This window comes from Diplotaxodon limnothrissa, linkage group LG14, assembly GCF_057381915.1.
Source record: "Diplotaxodon limnothrissa isolate DT_005_m linkage group LG14, D_limnothrissa_male_GT1.1, whole genome shotgun sequence".
Taxonomy (NCBI): Eukaryota; Metazoa; Chordata; class Actinopteri; order Cichliformes; family Cichlidae; genus Diplotaxodon; species Diplotaxodon limnothrissa.
In genome coordinates this window covers 33,478,728-33,506,137 of record NC_140609.1, presented here as the reverse complement: position 1 = coordinate 33,506,137, position 27,410 = coordinate 33,478,728, and the positions used below count along the sequence as shown (strand labels likewise).

The window sequence follows — 27,410 nt, the reverse complement described above, 5'->3', positions numbered from 1 at the left end:
CAGAAAAGGAAGTGTTAAAAAAAATAAATCTTAAAAATAAAAATCACCAAACAAAAAATTTTGTTTAGCATGACAGAGGGGGAAAAAAAAGCAATTTGATATATTTGCAAGAATATGAAGAGAAAACGTCTGAGAGGCAGAAAAGTAATCATATAAAACTGTTATAGACGGGTACCTTTATATCCTCAGTCTGACTCATCATACGCTGATTAATATCTGTGTTGGGCCCCAGACCAAGAAACTGGTTCATCACATTTTCAGGTCTGTTATGACAAAATACACACTCCATATTACAAACACATGTGGTAAATGTACTAAAGTAAAACAACACTTAACCTAACTGTGATCATAGGCATTTTTTGACTACAGACACTTACACATAACACATAAACCAGTCAATAACATGATCAAAAACATCTACAGTCAACATGGGATTTTTAGTTTTAACTTTTGTGTTGTGTGCTCTGATTCAGTGGTGCACAAGTACATTTTAATTTACAAGAGTAATGGGCAACTTCAGCTGTATAAACTATAGCATTATGAGTGACAGTTTTGGTGGACACTAGTTGAACAACAGTGTGGTCAGCGTGCTCCTCCCTATACCATTAATTCACACACTCACTTGAGCAAGTATCAAAGTAAAAGTGCTTTCATTTTCAATTTCTGATATTCACTGCAATGCACTGTGTTTTGTCTCTTCCTATTTGGCTAATACTGGTCAACCACAAGATTACTCTCAGCGCTCAGGCTCTGCTACTCAGTAGGATGCAACCACAGACCGTGTGCTGTAGTCACACATGCATACACAGATATATAGCATGTGTGGATAATGTTGAGGGGAGTGATAAAATGTGCAAATAAAGCACAACCTTTTAAGTCAAAACAAGCAACATAGCCCACTATGCTTAAACCATTTCCGCACAAATATCTCAACACAAAGCACGGAGCATTCACCCGACGGCTTGTACGCGGACATGCCGGGTACTGAAGACAACATCTCACAGATTCTGAAGCTGCAGGTTTCGTCACTCTCCAACTAAAATTCATTGAACCAGCAGAAAAAGAATATCAAAACTACGCTTCACATTTGATAAGCATTGTCATGAATTCGCTCTTACTTTACTTCTTATTTCTTTCAGCCAGTGTCCAATCAGAAATCTCTATTTTCTGCATTATTTGCTTGCATATTACACACCAGTCTACCGTTGAGTACAGTGCTGTCAGCTGCTGGTTTTTGTTTTGTTTTTCCAAAAAATGACCTCCGACAAGAAAGCCTAATATCTGCTGTTCAATACCGAAGAAATTTCAACTTTTACAAATTGTACCAAACCACAAAACACTTAGCTATGTCTCTAATAAAACCTCTAACTTTGCTCTGCTTCACTTCAGCAGCATCAGGTAATGTTCATCTGTTGGTTCATGGTTTTCTTCAGTTTTTGATCTACTGAAGAATATTTTTAAGGGGGTTAACTTCTATAAAAAGCTACGGCAGCAAAATCTCCTTAATACTTTCCTCAGTTACTTTGACACAAAGGCATCTGCTGTGATGCTTACACCTCTGATGAAGTCTCACAAGTGTCAGCTTTGTTTTTATACATAGATTTTATAAATGGATATAAAAATATATGGATATTTACTGATAAATGATTATAATTATAATATTTCTGACGGAGTCAAAACGGAATTGAATCAAATCGAATCAGGATCTTGTAAATCAGAATTTAATCAGTTATAGAAATCAGTGATGATACCCAGCCCTACACACATGTGTAAAAGCACGAGTACATTTTCAGAAACTCACTGTGAGTGAATGTTGCCCTCAGTAGCCATTGTGTCTTCAGGTTCATCATCATAGTCAAATCGGTCAAGAAGTTTCTGGAGAAAAATATACAAAATGTTTTGAGGATAGGGACACAACTCCTTTTTGTCTACCCTAAAGCTGTTTACCAACCACCATTAAACAACAAAAGTGGAAATGAACACTAACAAGCAGGTTATATCACACCAATAAAATCCATATAACATGGTGAGATTAGATGGTGCTGTACAAATGGGACAAATATGCAAAGTCGACTGCAGCCATCAAAAAGTTTTGTATAGAATTTAGGAAAACAAGGCCCATTGTGTCTTTGGTTGAAATGCCAACCGCTTGTATTTATTAAACAATTATGTAAATGAGAGCTGTGCCAGTACCTCAGCTAATGAGCTTTTCTTTTCAGTGTGTGCACTGTATGCGTTGAGCTGGGCCAGTGGGATCTGAGGCTGTTTTGGTATGTTGTTTTCAGTGGTGGCTGCTAGGGTCTTATCTGCCTGCTGGATGTTCTGGAGCATCCTCTGCAACTAGAAAGAAAAAAAGGAAAACAAAAAAACAAACAAACAAAACAACAGGGGCCATTTAGACCTAACACAACATTAGTTAAACTGCTGGAGGACATAAACCACATTATTACTTACCTCCTGACCATGTGGAGACTGAAACAGCTGTGCCACAGCAGCTAAGGCATCAGGACTGGGTAGCTGGGGGACTGTAGGCATGACTGGAACATTACTGACAGGAGGCCGTGTCTCTGGTTGGGGCTCAGTAGGAACTGTTCAGATACAATAAAACAGCTTGTGTCTGCATGATGAATTAATACTAGGGATAGGAAGTGAGAATTGGTTCCCAATAGCTTAATTTCTTTGAATGTTATTCTGCTTGCCTAACAGTTCCACATATTGGTTACACTTGCACTTCTGCTACAATCACCAGATTTCAGTTTGGATTTATTAATTTATTTTTTCCAGTACCAGGAGAGGAAAATAGCAGTGTAGTCTGTAGCATGGATGTGGCCATTACCTTTATTTTTATTGCTCAAAAAGACAAAAATTCAACAGTAAACTGCATACAAGACAGAAACAACTGAAACCACCTAGACAGACAACATGCTAACGTTAAGCTAGCCAAGAACAAAGAGTGATGTTAAAGGGCTGGGCAATGAATGCTGACCTCGGGCCAGTAGCCAGACTTACTTTTTTGAGTAATGACCCCAAAAATGATCACCACAAAGCAGGGAAATGACTCCAACGTGCACAGTTGTTTGACAAAGCATGCAATTAATTAAAATGTTGCTTAGCGATAGTGGTGACCCTCAAAACAGAGAGAATTAGCACCCAAGGAGAATCAATAAGTAATTGAATTGATAAGTGATATCGATAACTGAACTGGAATCGCTAAATTCTTAGGAATTCCCCCCTCCCTAATTACAACATAATTTACTCTCAGATAGTTAAAAACACTGCCCAAAGTTCCACTACCAGTTCTACTACCTTCCACAGCAGGGCGAGGTGCAATAACACCATTTGCCATATCCATTAGAGGCTGAAGGATGTCCATGTCAAACACACCATTCTTCTGCCACAGGTTAAGGACACGGACAATTTTAGTCTGAAAAAGGGGGGGGGGGGGGGGGGGGGGGGGGGGGGGGGGGGGGGAGAAAAATCTATGAGATTCTTTTTAAAGCATTTATTGTACTTATATAAATTACTTGAAACACAAAGTACCTTGTCATCCTCTGGGCAGCGATAAAGGTTTTGAAAGGTCTCTGTGAAGTTTTTCAAGAATCTTGGACCAAATACATCCTTGTCAACACCAAACTGATGGCGTGATTGGCGAACAATGGAATCAACCACATATAAACCAGGAACTTTTAACTCAGGCTTGCACTGAAAAGAAACAAAAGAAATTACAGTCCGCAACTGTAAAATGCACTTTTATCTAAACTTGGCAACATAGTAAAGATTAAACGGCTGAATAATACATACCTTCTTAATGAACTTTTCAACAATCTGGACAACGTGTTTGTAAAGCTAATGAGACAAAAAAAATATTTCAGTCACAGGATGACTATCAAAATGGTAGCATAAGACAAATAAAAACATGCTGTTTTGTGCTAAAAAAAATAAATTCTCATTTACTGCATGATTTCTGTAATCAGTCGAAAGAGTCATCAAACACTTCAACTACTCTTCTCAGCTGAAGCTTCAAAAACAAAAACAAAAAAAAACCCAAAACAAGTGACACCTCATTTTGCCAAGAGCAAAACTTCTGATAGGGTAAAGTAGAAAACTCAATATGCTTAAAATATATGTGGAATAATAATATTCACCTCCCCAGACCTATGACAAAACCGTTTGCTCATAGTGATTGCCTGATGTTTTTATTAATATCATTATTACTATTATTATTCACACACACAGGCACAGATATAGACTAATAGAGATATACATGTGTGTATATAAAGTCTCTACACTTAAGATATTATGATTATCATTAATTACCACACACAACTGAAGCATTTTGTTTAAAAAAAATATAAAAAAATAAAAATCAGAAAGTTAATACACATAAACCTACAGTGTTTGTTTGTTAAGTTTCTTTGTGTAAGAACCACAACCTTGGGTTTTTTTCTAAATATTTGCTCATTATGCATGATGGTATCCAACAATAAAATTCACTTTACCTTGATAGCCTTGATGGCTGATTTTGTTACAGACATCATTTTAGCACGGGATATTGGCGGCTTCATGTCAATCATGGAGAACAACTAAGAGGTAATGAAAGAGGAAAAATGTAAAATTAGTTCATTTTAAAAGAGAAACTGGCATTCAATTATACTAGATATGTGGTGTCCTTTATAAAACAAAAGGACAAAATAATAATCAAATGTAGCAACAAATAGACCATTCAGTAACAGGAAAACCTCAAAACTAAAAAAAAAAAAAAAAAAAAAAGTCTTTAATAAAAGTTTGAAAATTTATATTTTCCCCTCTGGTGCTGTGATAAGTGGCAGCTTGTTACAGCAGTTCTCTTATATTTGCTTTTTTAATTTATTTGGATATAAAGTGATACAGTTGATTTTCCTTTTATGGAAGTCTAGTCAAGTCAAGTTTTGCAAATCTACTTTTGGGGTTTCTTCTCAGTGTACTGTTAACAATGGAGAATCTTTACCAGCTGATCACACTAGTTATTCTACTGAGCAAAGTGAAGACTGTCGTCCTCATGGTGACAGCAAGGTTACAGGATTTGATCTAAGTGGAGAGCTCAGAGAATGAAATATCAGGTCTGCTTAAGCTATCATCATGGTAAATGTGAGGTCCAGGGACAATAAAATAAATACAAGCTTGATGAGGTGATTAAAACCCAGAGACAACAATGAGTGTAATATAACTTTTTCACAGAGACAATGCCAGACTCACACTTCCCTGACCATAGTGTGAGTGAATCTGGCAGTAGGACTTTCTGAGCAGATAGTGATGTTAGTGCTGACACAGCAGTCAATCAAATGATCATATTTAAATCCTCTGTAGACTAACCTCTGCACCACTTACTGGACAGACAGCACAAGACTTTCTCTAACATTGGCTTCAGGTCTGTAGCTTTTTAAAATTTTACAAAATTATTCCCATCTATGAAATTGTGCTGATCTTTTTTTCTTTTTTACAGTTTTTACATTAATGTAAAGAGTTCAGTATCTTTTTTGTACAGAAAGTTTACTCCAACATGACTGTGTATTGTTAAATTTTATTTATTAATACTCTTTAATCATATCTATGCTTTAGTATAGTACTTAATTTAGTATAATACTTAATTTTCACCAACAAACCAACGCTGACACAACAATATGCAAGACATCACATAAACGGCCACTTGAGTTTTCTAAAGCTGCAACAAATTTAAAGAATACACAACTCAAAAGTGTTACTTAAGTGAGCCGATAATAAACACACTTCAAGTATACAAAACATTAAATAATCCAGTAGCCTTTATGAAAAGCTTTGCTTGCTTAACTCGTTGGAAGCAAAAGTAAATATCCGAACACCTTTAGGCTAATGTGTTAACGACAGCTGTATTTCACTAATTCTACAAAAGTGGCGTATGTCCCTACAACAATCATTGATGGCCTGTGCATCTTTATAAATAAAGTAGAGTAGGGCTAAGTTAATAATTAAGCTACATGATTACTCAAAGGCCGTCTAGGATTAACGTACTAGCATCAAACTACAGTTAAGCTAATGCTTAGCAGATACAATGTTTACGTTGCAACTGGACACTAAGCTGGCATTGTCCCCATGGTAAATAAATAATAACCACTAATATTAAGTGTCAAATAAGAAAATAACTGGCATTCGTTAGCTCTGGCATTATATTTGCTTTTGGCTCGTGGGACTTAAGTAAAACATGAAAAAACTTTACCTCCATGTTGAAGGCGTTCACTGCATCCATAACGACTGGTTAATGTTGAAAGCCAACTGACTAGTCTTTATATTTGATTACTTTACCTTGACCATAACCACGCGCAGCTTCACCTAACTATAGCATAACAACCACGAGCATCGGGAAGCTTTATTTTCCTTTCGACGTGGACTAACCAAAGCTCAGCTAAGCTAAAAACTGCTGCTAGCTTAACGGTTCCACCCTGTAGACAGCGCCTGTGATGTCACGAGGTAATGCTGCCTTCACAGTTATCGGAAAATTTGGCGTCTCCGTATGTTTCTACAAAAATCGTTTGGATGACTTTTGGAAGCATTTTACTAAAATTAACTGATTTTCGGACCTATCATGCAAAGGCAAAATGAGTATTGTTCTGAGTTAAACTGTTCATAGGGAATTTATGACTGAATCCACAGTAGACGATGAGAAGTGACAACTGTAACAGGTGAAATTCCCACAACCTGTCTTGTGGGGTAATGCACTTTTGGCCCGGCTTTAGATAAGTCGCAGTTTATGGGCAAACCTTTGGAATGACGACCATGTGCCCAAAACTGTCAGTGTGAATACCTAGTGCCCTTTATAGACGAGAACAACTGTCCACAATCAAACAATTTCCAGTGTCATAAGTTCAGCACGACTTATTAGAGCTGGGTTCTTTAAGTCCCTGTGTACTCTACATATTTCAGCATGTCTGCTCCTATTTTTTAACATAACTAAAATAAAGATGGAATTATATGTACTTATTAGCAAACTGTTAAAAATAGCATCTAGTATACTGATTTTTTTTTTTTAATTTCCAATGATTTTATAAAGACCAGAGCCAATCAAGAAGTTGTTTGTAATTCAGCACGAAGCACAGCAGGCGGCGCTCATGACATGGAGTTAAGCGGCTGAAATGAGCGAGACACATTTTATTTTGGTTAATACCGTATCAATGTTGTGTGAAATAAAAGACACCGTGGAGCTATTTTTTTCTTTTAGGGAATTTTCTTTTGCTTATCGATTTATCTCATCAAGCGTCTTGCTAATTCTTACAGTCTTATGACGAGTTCTGGATTTACGACTATATGCCTTTCCTTGATGGCACCTATTCGATAACGAGACATTAGAATTGAATTAAACCAACGACAGAAAAGTGCACGATTTGATAAGAAGGGACTGGTTTGTTTAAAGAGGAGGCTGCTGTTACAAATTCAATGCAGCTAGCTTCATGCCTGAAACTAAAATGTCGGATATCGTAAAGTGACTCATGATGCTGTAACGTCCCTAAAAAAAACAAAAACTAATTCGAATCTAAAATTCTAAGTGTATAGTATCTGAAAACACAATGAAAATTCAATTGCTGGGTTAGAGCTCCATGAGATCCCATTAATTCCTGCTGGCGCCCCGCGCCCCACGCCCCCCACCCGATGGAACAGGAAGTTCTTCTATTATATCAAAAGTTGTCTGAAGAATAAAATCCACAAAATCTCTTATAGCAGGGGTGTCAAACTCCAGTCCTCGAGGGCCGGTGTCCTTCAGGTTTTAGATCTCACCCTGGGTCAGCACACCTGAATCAAATGATTAGTTCATTACCAGGCCTCTGGAGAACTTCAAGACATGTTGAGGAGGTAATTTAGACATTTAAATCAGCTGTGTTGCATCAAGGCCACATCTAAAACCTGCAGGACACCGGCCCTTGAGGCCTGGAGTTCGACACCTGTGTCTTATAGCAATTACATTTATAGGTAAAATATAAAGTGCATGGAACTTAAAAACATCGAGCGCAGAACCAGAATGCCGCATTTCTTGAATGGCTTTATGTTGCCCCCTTGTGACCAAACCTGCAAACTGCATCCAGCCTTTAAAATACAAAACGAGTAGTACTGACAGAAGAAACAGCTGGACTTGAATCGCTAAACACACACGCGGGTGAGGATTTCACGGATATTCCTCTAAGACGATTCATGGTAGAAATAGCAGTAAATGGCTATTATTTTCTTTAGCTGATTTTTGTGAATGAGACAGTAACACGTTCCCTCTCAGATGGCTGGAATGGAGAACTCTACCAGCGGGATTATATATGAATACTATTATGATTACCTGGATCCCGTGATTGTGGATGAGAGAAAGTTAAAGTACTATAAATGTAAGTTGTTTATTTTAACGCTTTACATAATTGTTCTGTCTTGCTTTTATTACACGAAGATAACACATTTTCTATTCTCCTCCCAGATTCCGTTGTTATAATATTTTGGGTAGTCGTCATTACCTTTGTGGCATGTCTTTTTCTCACTTTGAATCTACTGTCTCGCAGTGGAAACCTACCAAAGTAAGTATAAAGGTCAATTGCCTTTAATGCCTTTAAAGTGCGTTTTCTAACTGAAACATGTATATGCGTTTCAATATGCGTAATCCCTAAAGGGCTGCTCATACTTAAAATTGTCTTGTTGTCTTTGCAGGAATCACACGTCAACTAATTCACTAGAGACTCGATCTTTATGAGAACATAGTGAAAAACGGAGGGGATGGACTCAAATTCAAAATGTGATGATAAGGTGCAACAGCACTAATGAAATTTAAAATGAGAAGAAGTGACCATCATTCTTAACATCTCGCAAGATCACTGCAAAGTTCAAGGCTTCCTTAACCATTAAAAAAATGTTACATAACAGCTGCTTTGAGCTTTAAACCACTGTGTGTGTGTGTACATAAGAACAAGGACAGCGAGAGTATATTAGGCAGCTTTGCTCCTTCCATTTTCATTTTAGTCCCAAAACTTTCTGCTCAAAATTTGTACATACAGTACTTTGGAAAAGTTCTGAGCCACCTCTCATTTCTTTGCATTTTACTAGGTAAATGGGAGCATGTAAACATACAGGGACATACGGTGAAGTTGGAAAGTTACATGAAGTTGTTGCCAATCAAACTCTAAAAATACTTTACTGTGTTAATGACAAGATGTCAAATACCACAGGCTGAAAGGCAGCCCCAAACCATGACAGAGCCTCCACTTAAAAAAAAAAAAAAAAAGGCTATAGACACTCACTGTTGTACCTCCTCCGTACATTTCCACAATGGTTTGAATGAAAAATTTTACATTTGGATTTATCACACCATAAGACCCTTTGCCACCGATTTTCAGGAGTTCTTGTGTAACTTGTCACACCTCAGCCTTTTCACTTCATTTTCCTTCCTTAAGAATGGCTTCTTGCCAGCAACCCTTCCACTGAGACTATTTCTAAAGGTCTTGGTGAGCAGTAGATGAACAAAACTGAAGGTTTAAATGCATCTCACAGGTCCTGCGTCACGTCATTTGTTGTTTTTTTCCCCCCGTTTTGCATGAACATGACTAAAAATTACTAGATTTCTGATTCCTTGCAAGCAAAATATGAAGACGTGTAGGGGTGGCCCAAGACTTTGGGACAGTACTCTACATAAAAATATGAACAAAAATCTTAGATGTCTTATTTTGATACATATGTCCTTAGTTTTATACTAAAGGAAACAATGTCAAGAATTCCACCTGCAAACAAAGCATAGCTTAACATAAGTTATGCTTCCATCCACATGCTCTTCCTTCTTTGTGACTTCCCAATATAAGGACAATTAATACGCACAAAACCAGAAGTACCAATTATTTTTAAAGATACAATTTAAAATTAGTCTTTTGTCAAGTTGTTTGTTATGTTTAGACAACACTAGTTTATCATTAAGTGAATTTTCTTTATACTTGAATGATTCATAGGTCAGAATTAGGTGGCTTAACAAAAGATATTCCTATAAAAATATCAGGTACAAGGACTGGACTGAAAATGAATAATAAAGCAGCAAATTTCAAAATAAAAAACGGTGATTGAAGACACACACACACACACACACACACTTGCGGTTAATGAGTTTAAAATAACGTTCAAATTGACAACAGATTTGTAAATCAACATTTTATGACAAGACGGTTTTACAAAAGTTTACAAAATATTTTAAGTCTATTTACAGGAAATAAATGCAGCTGAACAGAAGTATGTGACGTCTCATTTGGTCTATTTTAAAGAACACATTAAGTGTTCACATATAATTTATATATTCAACTCTTCATGGTGATGATGTCATTACAGATGGCTCTTATGTCTACTTTCTTTTGGGATGATTTCACTTTCTTGCACTTGGCTCCGGTCACCAAACTGACATGAGACAGGAAGAGATCAGCCGATGTGGCTCCACTCCACACCTCATGGATGTACAGTGACAGCAGAGACAACCCTGCTTCTGGAAACAAGAAAACAAGACATCAAACTCATTTACAAAACAACCTATTAAAACTTATTGTCACTTTGGGACTTTAAAGATACTGAAAAAGAAAATGTAAACATGTATTTACTATTTTCTTCTATATTTAAATGTATATTTTTACGTACGATGGATTCTACATCACGATTAAAATATGTTTGACAATATATATTATTACTGTAGGCTTTCTTTTTTTAGTTCATGCTTTGACAAATGTGGCAAATACAGAGTATCTAATCAATGTAGAGAATATACAGTTGAATTCATAACTTCATTTTGTTAAAAAACACCAAATATAGAATATTCAACCATTTCTTAGACCACCTGTCAAAAAAAAGAAAAGAATATTTAAGAAATCTCTAAAACGTGTTTAAAACTAAATATTATGCCATTTATTAGGCAAAATCCTTTGATCCTAACAGGAGTTGTCATTCTTGCTGGCATTGCAATCTCTTTTGTTACTAAATTAATAGTTTCCAGCTGTTCTCTTTGTTTGTGCAAACTATCTCTGAAGGATTCAAGTCTGGACTTTGACATGATCAGACCATCAGTCTAAATTCCTTTTTCTTAGTCAAATAGTTTCTGCACAGCTTTCAAGTATGCTTGGGGTCATTGTCCTGTTGGTATATGAGCCAAACAGTTTCTGTGCAAGAGTTTAAACTTAGATTCGTCTCTCCAAAGTACCTCTTTCCAGTTATCTACAGTCTACCATCTGTGTTCTTTGGCAAATCCGAGATGTTTCTGGATGTTTACAGGCCCCAATAATGTCTTTATACCAGCAGCTTCTCTTCCTTTTAAGTCTTCTTTATTCAGTTGTCTGAATAAATTGTGGAGGTAATTGTGGAGACCTTCTCAGACTGATCTAGAAGCATTTATCTCTACTTGAAGATCAACACTGGTTTCCTTCTGTCTCTAGTACTTAAAATCTTAAGTTGATTCACATCCACTTCTGTAAGTTTTCATTTTCTGCTTCATTTTCTTCCTCTGGGCCTTTTCGTGAATACCAGTTCAGCAGTTGACTTCAGGGCATGCTCGACCTCACTGTGACAATAATTTCTGTATTTCCCTGTTTGTCTCAAAGACCATGCAGCACCACGAAGTGCAAACTTTTTCCTTTTCCTTTTCAGCGAGTTCTCAACATTTCACCGTTTCGAGGACAAGTGAGGAATTTCAAACATTTTTATTCCCACATTTGAGCTTCTCTGAGGAGTCAGAAATTAATCATTTAACCAGTAAAACTATTTTTTCTCTTCTGGAATGCAAGTAAGCAACTCTAATTTATCATCTTAATAAAAATATAAAAATGTGCTTTACTATTGTTCCTTCCCTTTTATAAACCAGTAATTTTGAAAAGCCATGGCTAATAACAATAATTGTATTTAAGTCCTAAAAATATCATTTCAGTTAAAGATATTTTGCATACTGGCAGATTAAAAATGACAAAATAAACGATTCTGGTAATTACCAAAAGTGTAAAAGCAGTATGCTTTTGCCAGGGCTTCCATCTTTTGTAAGTAATTATGTTTGTTAATGTAACTTTCCTGCAGCAGCAGCAGCAGCATTGTGACATCTAGGGACCGGGACAATAATCTCAATTTTAAATCCTTTCATACTATATATGTTAACACTACATCCCACTTGTTTAACTGAGATAACTCATCAGTTACAATTTCAGAATGAGGGTTTGGAAAAAGTAGCAGGCTCTTACCAAGTCTAGTCTGATCATGTGTGGCCTCTGGGATGCAAGCAGAGACAACTGCCTGATGCAGCTCTGGAAGGTTGCCTTGGATCTCTAGCAAGGAGATCATAATCTTGGTGAAAAGCTGTAAGGTTTCTGCTCTTGCTGAAATGCTGGAGTGACAGTGAGCTTCAAAGGCCTGATGGTAGAGCCGAAGGAGGTCCGCTTTCAAGCCAAGATCAAGCAGTACAACATCCACAATTTTTGTGTGTTTGATCACAGCCTTTTCAAGCCAGAGCAAGAATTCTTTTGCCCTGTTTTCATCATACGCGTCCTCCACCAAGCACCTCAGGGACCACTTTGTAACCAGGTGCGCAGTAATCCTGGCCAGCCAGCTGGGATCCAGCTTGTCTGTTGGCAGAGCTGGCTGGGGTTCACAGAGTTGGAAAGCAGGCTCCCAGTGAACAAAGATATTGGTGAGGTAAAGTTTACACTCTGTCAGAAGACTCTTATCTTCATTTTCGGTCTCTGTGTCTTCTGCCAACTTTTCTTTTCGCACATAGACGTGGGAAAGGGAGCTCTTAACTCGGGCCTTATCCTTTCTCATCCCTAAAGAGGAATATGGACAAAACGATATACAATGTGACAATGCAAAATAACAAAACTCTAAATTTTCCACTTCTTTATAAACATGACACTTGTTAAGCCTGATTTTTATTGCTGTTCTTTCGTCAGCCGTTCCTTTGCATTTACTTTTAACTCTAAGGCCAAGTTTCTGAGTTTGGCTGCAAATCAGGCACATTCATAAAACCATATAAATATCAAATATGAAGTATCTACTATTTAGAGATAGCAAGTAGTTATCAAAGCTACACAAAGTAAAGATATTACAAAGTATCTTAATCACAACTGCAAACATGGGTACAAAGTGGGTCATACCACATTTTTATACCAGTTAGTTTCATTCAAACACCTCATATATGTTTATCATGTTCATGCTGTTAAGTTTCAACTGGTAGTTTTTTTAATTAGCTGTTTAAATAAGGCTTGTTTAGGGTTGAAAAATGATCAGTATCTCCTTTTCCATTATGGGCTTGGAGGGTGTCCATCAAAGACTACCGTGGCAACTGTACAAGATTCTCTGTATGTTAGAATTTGTTAAAAGCACTCACCCATCACCTCCTTCACTTTGTGCTTTTCTGACAAGGCTTGTATTTGGGTAAGAAGTTCTGTATTGTGGGACGAGGAGGCCCAGCAGTGAAGCAGAGCGAGGGCTTCGGTGCAGGACAGAGGCTGTGGCTGGAGCGTGAGCCGGTCTGCCTGTTTGCTTACATGGAGAGCAGTCGCACGATGCTTCAGCACAGAGCAAAGAGTCTGTAGAAACAAGCTGAGCTGAGCAGCCTTCAAACCCAACCTGTCAGAAGGAGATGAAACAATGACATCTTTCATCAAAAGACAGTTAACATTTACTGGACATCTTAGGTTTCATCACTGCACGTGTGAATAAAAGTTTTGGGTAAAGTGCCCGAGGTGTGGACTTTCTAACAGCCCTGAATGATGGATGAGACACGTTACCCGAGATGTCTCGTGATAGTTGACGCCACACATAAGAATTCACTGATGAGTGGCGGAGGAAGACATTTCACAAAGCTCTGAGGTTTCTCCTCAGCAGATAAGGAGGTCTTTGCTTCATCCACCTGCTTCTCCTTCTGCCCGAGGGCCGTAAACCACAGCACATGAAACAGATCGATGATGGCGCACAGCAGCTGCCAATCCAGATTCCTGTCAATTAAAAACAGACATATGTAACAAATATGTAACTGATGAAAATCATCATTAAAATATCAAAATAAAAATTTAAATATCAAAATAAAGAACCAAAATTTAACAGCAAACCTTAATTTAAGGCTCACCTTTTTTCAACTATTTGCATTATCCAGGTTAGGAGCCCAGAGGTCTTGGTGAGGTTATGCGCCGCTTTGGTCACACGAGCAGCCTGACACAACACCCTGATGATCTGTGCCTAAAAAGTGAGAAATACATGTACGTGATATTCTTATTTTTCCTGTTTGTGTACATTTCAGAGAATCACGCACCTTATCCTCAAAAATGTGTTCGTTTTCAGAACTTTACGGTGGTACTTTCTGATCTCTTTCTTCATTATGTGAAGGATTTGGCTCTATAACCTACTAGTGTAATGAATAACTATCTTATTATTGGTGTTTTTCATTATACGCAGTAATAGCTGAGTAATGTGTAGTCCATTCTGCACAGAGTTGTTATAGTTTTTCTATTTTCTAGTGAGTTTTTATCTTGTTTTAAATTTTTTTTAAATTCATTTTAGCTTCAATAGGTTTCCAGAGTGGGTTTGCTTGTTTCAGGTTAGTTTTCAGTCCTCAGACGTCAAATGCTGATGGGGTATTGTCGTCACCTCACCCGGGACGAATAAGTGTGAATGCGATAACTTGAGAACGAGGTGAAGTATGAGTTCAAATCTCAGTGACCTCGACCTCAAATTCAGAGGTCAAGTTTTCTGAAAATTCTGTGAATGCGTTAACTCAAGAAGAAAGTCACCTAGGATTTTCATATTCATACAATAGGTGCATCTACTAGGAGGCTGAGGGGCAGCACTGGTAACCGCTAGTATTTTTATTATTTGAAAATGTTTAGTTTTACTTTAATTTTTATCAATTGTATCAGTTTCAGCGTTAGTTTAAGTCCTTTTCTTTATTAATATCACAGCAGTTATATGCTAACGGTAGCATTTAGTATGGCTATTACAATAAAAACAACTTTTTCACATCCATAGTCACAAAAATTGATCGAGGGCTCATGAGACAACTTAATTATATTAAGTAAATAACAAATTGTGCCAAACTAACATTAATACTAAAACTAAGGATATTTCTTCTATATTTTTATTTTAGTTTCAAACATTTCAAGTTCAAAAAGATTATTTCAGTAGTTTTTGTTTTTTAAACAATCTGTTTTTATTTTTACTTTAGTAAACTATAATTTGTTTTCATTTCCAGTTTTACATTTTATGTTTAGCTGTAGTTAACTATAATAACTTTTGTTCTGCATGCAAACTAATTTTCTAATCTTTTCGAGCCCCAAAAACAACAGTTTCCTGAATCCACCGGGTACAGCATGATGTTTTCTTTCCTTCTCATCACACAAAATAAGTTCCTGGGTGTGCAGAGAGGCAAAAGCAACTGCATTAAGTTGGCCCCAGAGATCCACCTGAATAGTGAACTCCCCCAAAGCTGGCAGCAAAGGGGTCAGATTTTAAGTTTGCTAGAAATGACTGAAATCACAGCAGCTCATTTGCCCCCGATCTCACCATATTCTTAGCATCCTCCTCTATCACACCAACCCTGTACATGTCCTACTTTAGTACATCCATAAACCTTCTATTACAGAAGTAACTATGAAATAGATTCAAGGAGAAAGCACATGTCCTAAAGACACAGGAATATGTTTGACATCTAGAACATAGTGGGCAAACAGATGGATAAATTACTGTTTGAACGACGTGGTAATGTGGAAACATTTGAGTGTACCATGAGTCGTCTGAAATGGTTTTCAACCAAGAACCAATTAACCAGCAAATCCTAATCTTATTCTACGTAGAATCATATTATACACGTGTGAAACTGGTTGCTGTAGGGGTTGAATTTAAGAACACAGACATCAAGTCTTGCTTAGAAAGAAATTGATAGCATGGTAAATATTTTGACACAAATCTAAGCCCTTGGAGGAAACTATATCAGTGAGAGCATATTCACATAAATCAGCAAGAAAGACAAGCTCGCTGTCATGCCAAACCTTGAACAGTCACAGATACAAAAATGCTGTCAGGAGAGAGATTAGTGAGACAAAACAAACCATAAAGGCCCTGGTTGGTCTGAAAATGTCAATATATCACCCAATAGTAATACAAAAGTTTGAAAGGCTCAATCTTCCTTTAGAGTTAACTTTTTTAGGACATATTGTCTTGATCTAAAATGAACCTGCTTGCTGCTACTACTGCACATTCACCCAGTGTATATACTATATGTCTGTGTGTGTATATTATATATATATATATATATATATATATATATATATATATATATATATATATATATATATATATATATATATATATATATATATATATATATATATATATATATATATAATGTTCTTCCTCTACACCCCCCCCCCCCCCCCCCAATTTTTGCACATGTCGAGGAGCGTGTCAGGCTACATTTCACTGTGTGTTATACTTGTATAACTATGCATGTGACAAATAAAGAACCTTGAACTTGAACTTGAAGGTTTCTTCAAAACTCAACTAGAAAAAATGGTGACAACTACAGACAGACAAGCGTGTACCTGGAAGTGTTCATCACACAGAGGGCTGCTGCTGAAGCCTAAAAGGATCTGAAAGATGCCTTGCTGGTTGCACAGGTCATAGCAGTGTCCATCTTTCATCCCTTGCTCCAGCACGCTTAGAATCCACTCACGTTCCACCTTGTGCTGCAGAAAGAAAGAAAACACAAACAGTCACGACTCCCACGTCTTTCAACCCTTCACAAAAACGGATAACAGTCTAAAAAAAGGCCTGAGCTAAGCAAACAAACCGATAAAGGTTGCTCATCCAAGAGGAGTTTATTTGGATAGTCATTTAAGTTCAAGGAAGCGTCACCAATCATGTTTAACACCAGACGGCACCAGAATACAAAAACAGTGTTTTCACCAGTTTCTTTACCTCCAAGTCAAAGCTGTAGAAAAGCTTAAAAAACTCAGGGACTCTTCTGAAGTCCAAACTCTGGTGGGATAGCAGAAATCTGTTCAGCACCACGTACATGTGGTCCTCTGGGAAAAGCGAACAAACATGTGAAGGTCAAGGATTCTTTTGTTATTACAGGAAACGGTAGATAGAAAAACAAGTGCAAACCATGACTGTGATTCTTATTCAGGATAGATTAGCCTAAAACCTACTTTCAACCTAAAAAGCATCTCTTAGTAAATAATAAGAGTTATGTCAGCAGAAAGATATTCAAGTTTTCAGGGTTACACACCAGGTTTGAGCATCTGCTGAGCCACTTTGGTGATGTAAGTGGTCATGACAAATGGGAGTCTTTGATTCTGTTGCTGAATTCCATTTTTTACCATGTCCATCAAGTAGAGCAGCTGTGAGACAAAAACAAGCCCGTCAGTGTTTCCAAACACACAACATTTACACACACACACACACACACACACACACATAAGATGTCTCTAATATTTACCTGTCTCTTTTCTCTGAACTGAGCACCCTCCAGATGTTGGTAGAAGCAGCTAAGCACGTGGTACGCTGCCGCCCTCACCTTTGGATCATAGCTACTCAGAGCCATTACAGTTACTCCAAGAGCGTGGCTGGATACAAACTTCAGGCAGTCAATAACACATTCTGTCAAAGAGGAGGAAATACGCAACAGATATAAGAAGTGATAATTAAAACTAATTATACTGAGTGACGACAACCAGTGAAATATGATACCTGGCCGCAATATGGCGCTGAACAGAGGCAACAGAAAACACGGATCATACAAATTCCCAAGGTCTTTCACTTTATTATTATTGTAGAGTGGCTCCGTGCTTTCCTGAGAGAGGGTAAGAACATGTACATTACACAAACATATAATGCAGTGTGTCATTTACCACTAATTGACGCTGATCAGGCATAACCTTATCTTTTGCTGCCAGCGCAGCCCTGACCCGTCTGGGCATGGACTCCACCAGACCCCTGAAGAATCTGGTGGAGTCCATGTTAGCAACAGATCATTTAAGCCCTGTAAGTTGCAAGGCGGGGCCCCATGAATCAGACTAGTTTGCCCAGCACATCTTACAGATGCTTGACTGGATTGAGATCTGGAGAATTCAGAGGACAAGTCAAGTTTCAATCTTGTTGTTGTGCTCCTCAAACTACTCCTGAACCAAAGCATTTGTGGTGCATTATCTTGCTGAAAGAGGCCTTTTTCCATGAAAAACTGTACATGGTCTGGAACAATACTTAGGTAGGTGCTACGTGCCAAAATAACATCTAAATGGATGGCAGGACCCAGGGTTTCCCAGCTACAGATTTCCCAAAGCATCAGGCTGCCTCCGGTGGCTTGCTTTTTTCCCCATAAGGCATCCTGGTGCTAGGTGTTCCCCAGGTAAGTGATGCAGCTAGCCATCCGAGGTCCAGTTGTGATGCTCATGTGCCCATTGTTGGTGCCCCCGACAGCATGCAGGGTCAACGTGGGCACTTTGACTGGTCTGCAGCTGTGCAGCCCAATACACACCAATCTATGATAAACTGGGCATTCTGATACCTTTCTATCAGAACCAGCATGAACTTTTTCAGGAGTTTGACCTATAGACGTTTATCTGCTGGAACGGAGAACAGGGACCAGGGATCAGAATTTGGCCCTTGCTAAAATCCTCAACTGCCAATTTTTCCTCTTTCCACCAAATCAACTCTAAGGACAAAACGTTCACTTATTCCCTCATTGATCCCACCCACTAACATACGGCATGATAAAAACATAATAAGTTTTATTCACTTCATCAGTCAGTGGTCATAATATTATGCCTGATCGGTGTAAATCTGAAAAGTAAATATGATGTTAAACATTAACCTGCGGGATGATTTTGCGCTGCTGTGGAAAGTGTGCAATAGTTTGCAACATCTTGTCAGGTTTGAGGAGAGCCAACAGGTCATCTGAGCTGGTCTGCTTCCACAGAGAAGCTCCCAGGCTTTTACTGGTCTTGTGGTGCTCCACTGCTGTTGGGCCCCACAACAATGACCTGCAGTTGAAAACTCACACTGAGTTTTTGTATTAAACAAGCACACTTCTAGCATTTAGAACATAAAAAGATGAATTCAACCTACTGGAACTTCAGCAGGCTGACTTGGTTTCTTTCATATTCCTGAAGAAGCAGCAACAATTTTTGATCTGCAAAACAGAAGAAGATATAAGAGGATAAGACAATAAAAACGCAAAAAAAGAAAAAAGAAAACAGGTTTTCTTGTTTTACCTGAAGTACTCAGCGTAGCTCCGTATGCTCCCAAAAGTACAACAAAATGATTGATGTTGCAGACACTCGGGCTTTTCTTCACCAGACAGAGTAGGAGGAATACCAACTCTTCTAAATTGACAACAAATGTGTGTTTTTGTGATTAAATTGTGATTTGGAATCTTTAAAAAAAAAAATCTTTATTGCATTGTACCTTTAATCTGGCAGCTGTTAGCCTCTTCAGAGTCCAGCATGGTGGGCAGGAACAGAGAATGGCTGGAGATCATTGTGTAAAGAGTGGGTAAAGGTATCAGGTCCTTTTGAACCTCAGTGCCACAATACATCACTTCCAACAGGCTGCTCAGAGTGTTCAGGAAGTGGTGATCTCTGTAGCGATATCTGAAAGATTTAAGAATATTTTACAGTCACTCAGCAAAAGTTATGAAACATTAAATAGCAAAATGGATTTAAATAGATAACCTACTTTAGTCCATTTTTGACAAAATTGTTCCACTCAGATGCAGTGATGTCTTCTTTGGATATCTGTATAAAGAAAGTAAGTTAGGAAATGCAAAAAGTTTAAAACTTACAAAATGTATGCGTGAAGTAAACCCACTAGCACTCGCTGTAGTCTTTTTAAGATGCTGTGCTCCTGCTCTAATGGGGAAGTAGCCTGATCTTTCGAGTGACTGTAAGAGGCAATGAGACACTTGATAGCTGCAGTGGCGACAGACTTCCTCCATTTTTCCTGTTCTTCTGGGCAATCAGCCAGCTTGTCACTGATAACATCTACTAGTTGCCATCTGAAAGAGCAAAGAATATTCATCAAGTAAGTTTTGACAGGATCATTTATTTATTTTTTGTAGTTTTGTAGTGCGACTATAAATTTCACCTTTCAAAACTGTCCACATTTTGAAGAGCACTGAGAAGACTGTTGATCAAATCCCCGATGTCCTTGCTGTTTGCAGAGAGCTTTATCAAACTGCCTAGAGTTTCCGTAAGCTGGGCTCCGGACTCTTCTGTCAGGTTTCCCAGAACACACTGGGAGAACTTGGCGAGTAACCCTTGCTTCAAGGCTTTCAAAATGTCTTTTTGCACTATGAAACAGCAGCAACCAAGCATACCTCAATTAGTATATATAGCAATACGAGATAAAAGAGTAACAATTATTTGTTTCAGTACGTACCATCTTTGGGTCTGGCTGGGTCCTCTCTGCTTGCCACACGTAAGTACATATTAATCAGTGGAAGGAAGGCTTCCGATTGGTCAGAAAGCTTCTCCATGTTTTCAGGTTCAAGACACCACATCTCAAACCGGAGCCGGTGAGTGGAGCAGTTCTGCAGCAGGAGAGAGCTGATAGCCAGAGAGTCTGAGAGTGGTCTTTGGAGACAGTGCAACAGCACATCTGTGTGGAGGAGTTTTGCACTGCTTGGCTCACTGGATAGAAACTGGAGCAAGAATGCCTCCAGTGCAGGCTTGGAACAGGACAGCAGCAGGGTGCCCAGACCAAAGAGGTGTGCCTGTGTCAGAAATGTGCCATGGTCCTGGGAGGCCGTATATTTACACTCTGTGAGGATCTGTAGAGCTGCCTGACCGTAAATGCTGAGCTCAAAATTTGCCCCCTTACTGCTACTGGGGGAGATGAGGCTGTTGTGTGGGAGGAGAAGCAACTTGGAGACAACTTCCCTCAAATTACCGGAATCCATGTAGTTGTGCAGAGACAGGAGGCCCTGGAAAGTTCTGGAGTGTTTCTTTGCCGGTTTAGAGCCCTTCTCCACCAATTCCTGAAGAGCAGCTCTTTCTAAAGCTCCCATGTAGCTCCTCAGAAGCTCTAGATGATTTAGTTCTTGAAGAACAGGGGCACAGAGCTTCAGGAGGACCAGAATATTATCTGTCATCAGTGAACACAAGTGCTTAAGTCTGACAGGGTTTAGAGAGTGAGGAGGCATGGCAGATAGCTCCAGAGCCAGAAACCACTGCTCCAGATATGGATGCTTGAAGACGGAGCCAAGAGCTGAAAGAAGGATCTAAAGAGAGAGAGTTTCATTAAAAAAAATCCTTCCCTCCAAAAAAGGAGAATATTGCAAAGTCTGAAAAAACACAGTAAACGCATTATTTTTCTAACCTGCTGAATATTAACTTCAACCGTGGAGGACTGGTTAAGTTCCAGAAAGAGGTCTTGTCCTTCTTGGCATTTCTCTACAGCTAGTTCAGAGTTTTTTGCCTCCTGAAAGCCTTGGAGCTTGATCACCATCTTTTCGAGTATTTCCATGAAGGTCCTCAACACGGAAGCTCCTACGTCTTTAGAGAACTGTGAAGAGGGAAATGATGCACTGTTTGCATATTCAACAATGTGAGGAGGACGGGGCTTGTTTTGCGCACCTACCAGTCCAAAGTTTTCCACAGTTGATCTGATGTAGAGTAATATCTGCTTGATTGCAACTGGAAACTCTGCCAGAGAAAGGGAAGCTAAAGCTTCTTCTGCACTTTTCCTAAAGGTATCCTTAAGCAAAGTGTCTGGACCTTGGATGTAGGCAGCTTTCATCAGTGCAGTGTATGATGTTTGATCTGATAATCCTTTTGCATGGCATTCAGAAGACCGGAACTAACAAAATAAACAAGAGTATTAGTCCAAGTACTATGTCTAACCATGTCTGATTAGGCAATCTCGTTGTATCACTAAAAACCCACCAATTCTTCACGGCACTGCTGTGGTAGCCACTTGGAGTAATACTGATGAAAACATACAATGGCTGAATGAGGAGAGGTAAAGCATTCAGAGGAGACAAACTCTTTATCGTACTGCAGCAGAGCCAGACAGAGAGGGAGCGGCTCTCTCTGACAGTGCAGCACATCTGAGAGCACTGCAGCCAAGTATTCATATACCATCCCTAAGAGACACAAAGACAGATGGTTACAAACATCATAGATCACAGTACATTTACTTTTCAATCAAAGTGTCCATGAACAGAATGGGTAAATGTCTTTTTAAACATTAATTACAGGCTATGGGCCAGATTCACTAAACTGGGTTTTGGCATTAAAAACAACAACAACAAAAACCCACAATGTATTTACAAAGAGAGCGCAGTGATTGCCAATATTACTACAAGAGATGGGAACTCAGAGATTTTGTTGCAAATGTGTTTGTTGGAGATTCTTTCACAAAGTGCAAAATACAGGAATAGAATATTTAAATCAAGCAAATTAAGTTCCTAAAGTTTGCGACACACAGTTTAGTACTAATTACAGCGATATTTAATGCGGAGAAAACGTATTATTTTCCGAGCTTGATATTGAAATGAACTGACTGTGTCTGTGATTGCACTCACATGCAATTTTGTCCCGTTTAGTAAATCTGGCCCTATATTTAAAGTTGTACTTCTTATACTGCATAACAAATTTCATGCTTTAAAAGTTTTTTTGCAAATTTGTGATTTCACTCTTTGTCACAAGTGAGGCAGAAATCATTTACCACTATCTGCTGGCAGCTTGTTTCGGGCCTCCAGGGCAGCGGGTACCAGGGCACTGAAGGGGAAGGTTTGCATGATGAGATCTTCACTTACAGCTGGGCCGAACTCCTCCAACTCACCATCACTGGCCTCCATAATGATATCGAGCATGTCTATGACATCTGAGATGAAAAAGTAAAAAGCATAAACATTCACGGACATACTTGAGCCCTAAAGAATTCAGCATTGATTCCACATTTAAATGCTGACCATCTATGTGAGAAACTGGGACACTGGCTGTGTCACCCTCCTGGCTACTCAGATTCGCTTGCAGATAACCTGCTTCCTGGACCAGGCTGGCCACTTTATCTGTGTATTCATAGGAGCTGCACACCAGTTTAACCAACACCTAGAGCAAGAGACAGATTTTAAGAGTTTATTATCAGGCATAAGGATTAAAACCTTTATTTTTTCCAACCTCCAATATGACGGTTATGTAGAAAAGTAGGAAGAAATAAAAACTGGAAGACTTACCCGCTCCAAGAACTGAATAACAGTTTCTTGCTGGTTTGGCTCTAGTCTGGCCAGCTGTTCAAGCCAGAGCTCAAGCTCAGTCCAGGTGTGCTCGAACACACCAGTGTCCTTTAGTACCTAAATACAACACAGGACACCAATTGCTTTAGCAGTGCTGCAGGAGGAAATTTGTCCACACGAATATAAACCTCTTAAAATAAAATCCTTAAAAGACTTTAGCTTAAGCTGCTCTGATTTCATTAACTTAAAAAAGTTCAATGGAGGATTGAACTGTACCCTACAAAAGATAAATATCTGCTAACATACATATAATCCCTCCAGGAATGATGCCCTCGTATATAAAAATATAACATGCTTACAGTTTGTTTGCCTAAGTGGACCAATCTTGAATAAATAAGCACTAATTCAAATATCTAAATATATACAGTATGTCTCATATAATGCAGACTGGAAGCACAGAGGAAAAGGCAAAATGCTCCTTACTTTTAGAACAAGCATCTGTGTGGAGGCTTTCAGGTGGCTGCTGCTGCTGCTCACAAACATCTTGAGAAGCAGGTAAAATACAGATTTCTCTCCAGATGATGAATCTTTATCTGCAGCACCCTGTAAACACAGAAAAACTATTTAGAATAGATGTGTTTTAAACCAAAAATAAAAATAAATCAGAGAATTTAACTTCCTTACCTGCATACGGAACCAGGAGAATTTGCTTGCGGGAAGGTCCAAGGCCAACTGCAGTACGTGGTGCTGCAAAACTGGGGGGACTTCATCCTTTATTCCTTTCTCTGACACAATGCCTGGACAGATAAAAAAAACAGTGTCAAAAGCCATTTATTGGAAAAAATAAGCTTTAAAAAAGCAAAAGTTGGAGCTTAATAATGCCAAAAACATTACCCTTTAAAAGCTTGCTGAAGTCAAATTTGCACTGGCTAACCAGATGCGGCACCACTTTCTGGTAAAGGCATAGGACCTGAAGAATCAGAGCCTTCAGCAAAATGACCTCAGCTGTATCTTCAGCTGTTTCAAAATAAAGCACACAAGACAATCAACTCAGATCCTTTTGGGTTTTTTAAAAAAAATAGGATTACTTGGAATAAACAATAATCATGTACTGTGAATGCTACTACCAGGCACTTTGCATTTAGTCAGTTTAGCATCCCCTTCGCTTTTATCCTTTTTTTCTTCAGAGCCAGCTTTTTCCTTCTTGCTAAGTGACTGCCACTTTTCAATTATGCTTGTCATGTCAGGCAAAATCTGGAACAGAGCATGAACAATGATTCGAGCCTTTAAAGGTGGATCATTTGCTTTTATTAAGGCACTTTCCTGAACCTACCTTGCCGAGCATCTCCCTGTACTGCTGCACTAAATCCTCCATCATCTCAGCAGTGTATAGGTCTGAGCTGCACCACACAGACTTATCCAAAAGATACTCTATGTTCTTACTGGCTCTTTTCAAGATGAAATTGACCACCGACAGGGTTGTAAGGTGTGCTCCTGTATTGGCAAGCTGTCAAATCAGAGAAGACACATTTAAGTAAAAAAAAAAGTTTTCAGTCTTTACTGCAGTAATAAGTTTATTTTATGAGGCTCAGTCACTTACAATAAGGCCCTGTGTGAAGAAGCTCTTGTTGCAGACTGGAGGAAGAGATATCACCATCACCATGGAGAGCAAGCGAGGCAGAGGGATGACCTCCTGAGTTTGAAAGACTGTGGAAATCTCTGGCTGGGCCTCGTAGATCTAATATAGAAATGTAAAGGTGACTATTACCATCTAAAAACTGATAAGATATTATTTTAACACTTTTACCACCAACAGTTACCTTTTTAAGAAGCTTCACATTGTCTTGCCAAGTAGTTTTGAGGCGCGGAGCATATGCATACTGAGTCTCCTTGAAGTATCTGGACAAAATATCGGGGGTAGCTTTCAGCACATTCACCACCAGATCTGCCACCAGTTCATCCTCAGTCGCCTGTTTCAGCCCCACCAAAAACTGGAGCAAAACAATGTTACCAGGCCTGCAAAGAAGTAAAATCCAGTGATCCACATGAGAAGTTCTCAGAAAAGGACAATGTGAAATTGGAATGTTAATGACTTACCTGCCAGCTGTGCCAAAGCTGACATCATGAAAGCTGATACCATGCTTACGGGAGCAACACAGATCAAGAAGGAAACTGTGAGCGAGTTCCCGGATGACTGTCATCCCAGAAAGCTCAGTGTTTTCCGACATCTTAAAAATATCATGTAATTAAATAAAAACGTTACTTGGACATGTTAAAGTAAACTGACCTGACACAATCTTTGTTTCTTTTGACACAAAACAGCAAAACAACAAGCGACCTACTCTGTCATCATCCACGGTTGCATCTGCAATCCCATTCCATTTATACAGCGACGCGATGCTGGCCAACACAGCAGGTGTGAAGAAACGTACTTTCTGTGTTTTACTGATGGCTTTGTTTAGAACAACCTACAGAAAGGAATACATCTTATTACTAAATCCATGATCTGATCTCAAATGTCCTGGACTAGTACTTACTTTAGTTTTCAATGTGGACAAAATCAGGTTGACTGTGGACATCCGGTCCTCCTTCAGACCTGTATTCAGGATCACTGGCAGGAGTTCTAACACACCAAATGAACATGTTACTCACAGACAGTCCACTGCATAAATTATAATTTATATCTAAATATTACCTTTGATTTCTAATATTTGTCCGACTGTTGCGTTATCACCAGACACCACGAAAGAGAGCACAAACTGGATAAAAGCCTGGCGGACATCAGGTCTACCCTGTAAAATTATAATATCCAGAAAAGATTTATCTACAGAATACGACTAATCTGATGCACATCATAAACCCTGTGGACAAATACTGCATCGCACCTGCTTATCCTTCATCTTTGCCAATCCAGACAGAAATTTGTTAATGTGAAGGTGACTTAAGACCTCTCTGGCAGCTTCTGGACCCTGGGTGACCAAGGCGCACAGAAGACCGAGACACTGGCGGATAAACCTGTGTTCAAAGGGAAACAACATTGGTTTTGAGGCCAGAATGGTTTTAAACTGAGTGTCATTGTGCTCTACTGAAATCCACAAATCAACCTGTGGTTTGCTGAACGGAAAGACCCCTGCAGGAGTTTCATGTAGCTGAAAACGGTCTTCTTCACAATGGCATTGCCAACCATGTTGAAATGGGAGAGGTCACTGGCTGTCCTTAGAAGGATCGCCTCCAGGCTCCCAAAAATCAGCATCATCTGTACAGAAACACGATCAGAGTTTAACTCAGAAACCTCAGAAAGAGTGAGCCGGGCCAGAGCCGTCCGCTGAGAAACTAAAGCTTACCTCACTCTCTACGTGTTTTTCTCCTTCGAGCAATTTGAAGATCTCTGCACACTCCATGGAGATTTTAATATAACCTTCAACCACATCGTACAGGTCGGACCGTGGCAACTTCTTAGCGGTCGATATAAACTTCTCCAGTCCTGCAGACGAAAAAAGGAGGGGAGCAAAGGCGGGATGCCGATAAAACAATGCATAGTTGACTGAATGCATAACACAATATTATTACTTCAAGCTGATGATTTGTACATACTATCACTCACCCTTCATGGCTGTGGTCGGGTCCTTCAGCATGGCTTTAAAAACTGTCCCATTGAACTCCGGAATCGTTTCTTTTTTCCGCGGAGTGTCTGACTCAGCAGACTCGTCGTTGCGCCGCTTTTTACCCATTTTGTTATATACAAACAACAATTACCACTGACGTGAGTTTTTTTATGCACTATCCTGCCATGTAAGTGTTGTCACCCACGTTGCTCTGTAAACAGAACGCGGTACAACGGAATTGTCATCCGACCAGAAACGTTCGCTATTGAAATTTAGTTCCGCATTATCATGTAAGTTAAATAAAATGTATTTTGTCTCCTCCGTCTTTTACATAAAGCACATGCACATTTCATAAAATTTGCGACATTTTACATCCCTTAAACATGTAAAAAAAACCAGTTAGCTTATTCTTTTATACTGTCTGCCTTTAGCTTGACGGCTAGGTGTGAAAACTCTCTTAGAAGTATTTTTTAATATTCAGGATTTTAATATTCAAGAAGAGGGCGCCGGTCTACAACACTTTTGATCCAAATCTTTCACTTTTGCCTTAAGTCTCTCTCTCTCACACACACACACACACACACACACAC

General features: G+C 38.9%; 2 protein-coding genes across 2 annotated transcripts in view; both read right to left on the bottom strand.

Annotated features, from left to right (window-relative positions):
- Window positions 1-6,452, bottom strand: part of LOC146619223 (SR-related and CTD-associated factor 4-like) — a 28,320-nt gene extending 21,868 nt beyond the window's left edge. Inside the window, exons 1-9 of the mRNA XM_085370382.1 lie at window positions 6,233-6,452; window positions 4,500-4,583; window positions 3,802-3,846; window positions 3,541-3,702; window positions 3,307-3,424; window positions 2,455-2,588; window positions 2,194-2,340; window positions 1,802-1,875; window positions 176-263 (exon numbers count right to left, since the gene is read on the bottom strand). Coding sequence (XP_085226508.1) covers window positions 176-263; window positions 1,802-1,875; window positions 2,194-2,340; window positions 2,455-2,588; window positions 3,307-3,424; window positions 3,541-3,702; window positions 3,802-3,846; window positions 4,500-4,583; window positions 6,233-6,262 — 882 coding nt within the window. The 5' untranslated portion in view covers window positions 6,263-6,452. The remainder of the gene's footprint in view (window positions 1-175; window positions 264-1,801; window positions 1,876-2,193; window positions 2,341-2,454; window positions 2,589-3,306; window positions 3,425-3,540; window positions 3,703-3,801; window positions 3,847-4,499; window positions 4,584-6,232) is intronic.
- A 3,794-nt stretch (window positions 6,453-10,246) lies between these two features.
- urb1 (URB1 ribosome biogenesis homolog) lies at window positions 10,247-27,026 on the bottom strand. The gene is made up of 39 exons (XM_085370025.1): window positions 26,820-27,026; window positions 26,560-26,699; window positions 26,320-26,471; window positions 26,101-26,230; window positions 25,911-26,007; window positions 25,753-25,838; window positions 25,558-25,683; window positions 25,313-25,443; window positions 25,036-25,231; window positions 24,816-24,953; window positions 24,549-24,722; window positions 24,343-24,469; window positions 24,110-24,232; window positions 23,900-24,012; window positions 23,699-23,818; window positions 23,216-23,332; window positions 22,952-23,090; window positions 22,705-22,863; window positions 21,921-22,120; window positions 21,616-21,834; window positions 21,355-21,540; window positions 20,416-21,256; window positions 20,122-20,326; window positions 19,846-20,032; window positions 19,714-19,772; window positions 19,444-19,628; window positions 19,251-19,361; window positions 19,105-19,168; window positions 18,851-19,019; window positions 17,728-17,830; window positions 17,477-17,637; window positions 17,267-17,378; window positions 16,954-17,060; window positions 16,578-16,721; window positions 14,111-14,220; window positions 13,773-13,979; window positions 13,370-13,611; window positions 12,228-12,806; window positions 10,247-10,498 (listed from the first exon to the last, which is right to left on the bottom strand). Exons 1-39 carry the CDS (start codon window positions 26,944-26,946, stop codon window positions 10,317-10,319), a joined length of 6,768 nt encoding a protein of 2,255 aa, XP_085226151.1. The 5' UTR covers window positions 26,947-27,026; the 3' UTR covers window positions 10,247-10,316.
- Between the last annotated feature and the right edge of the window lie 384 nt (window positions 27,027-27,410).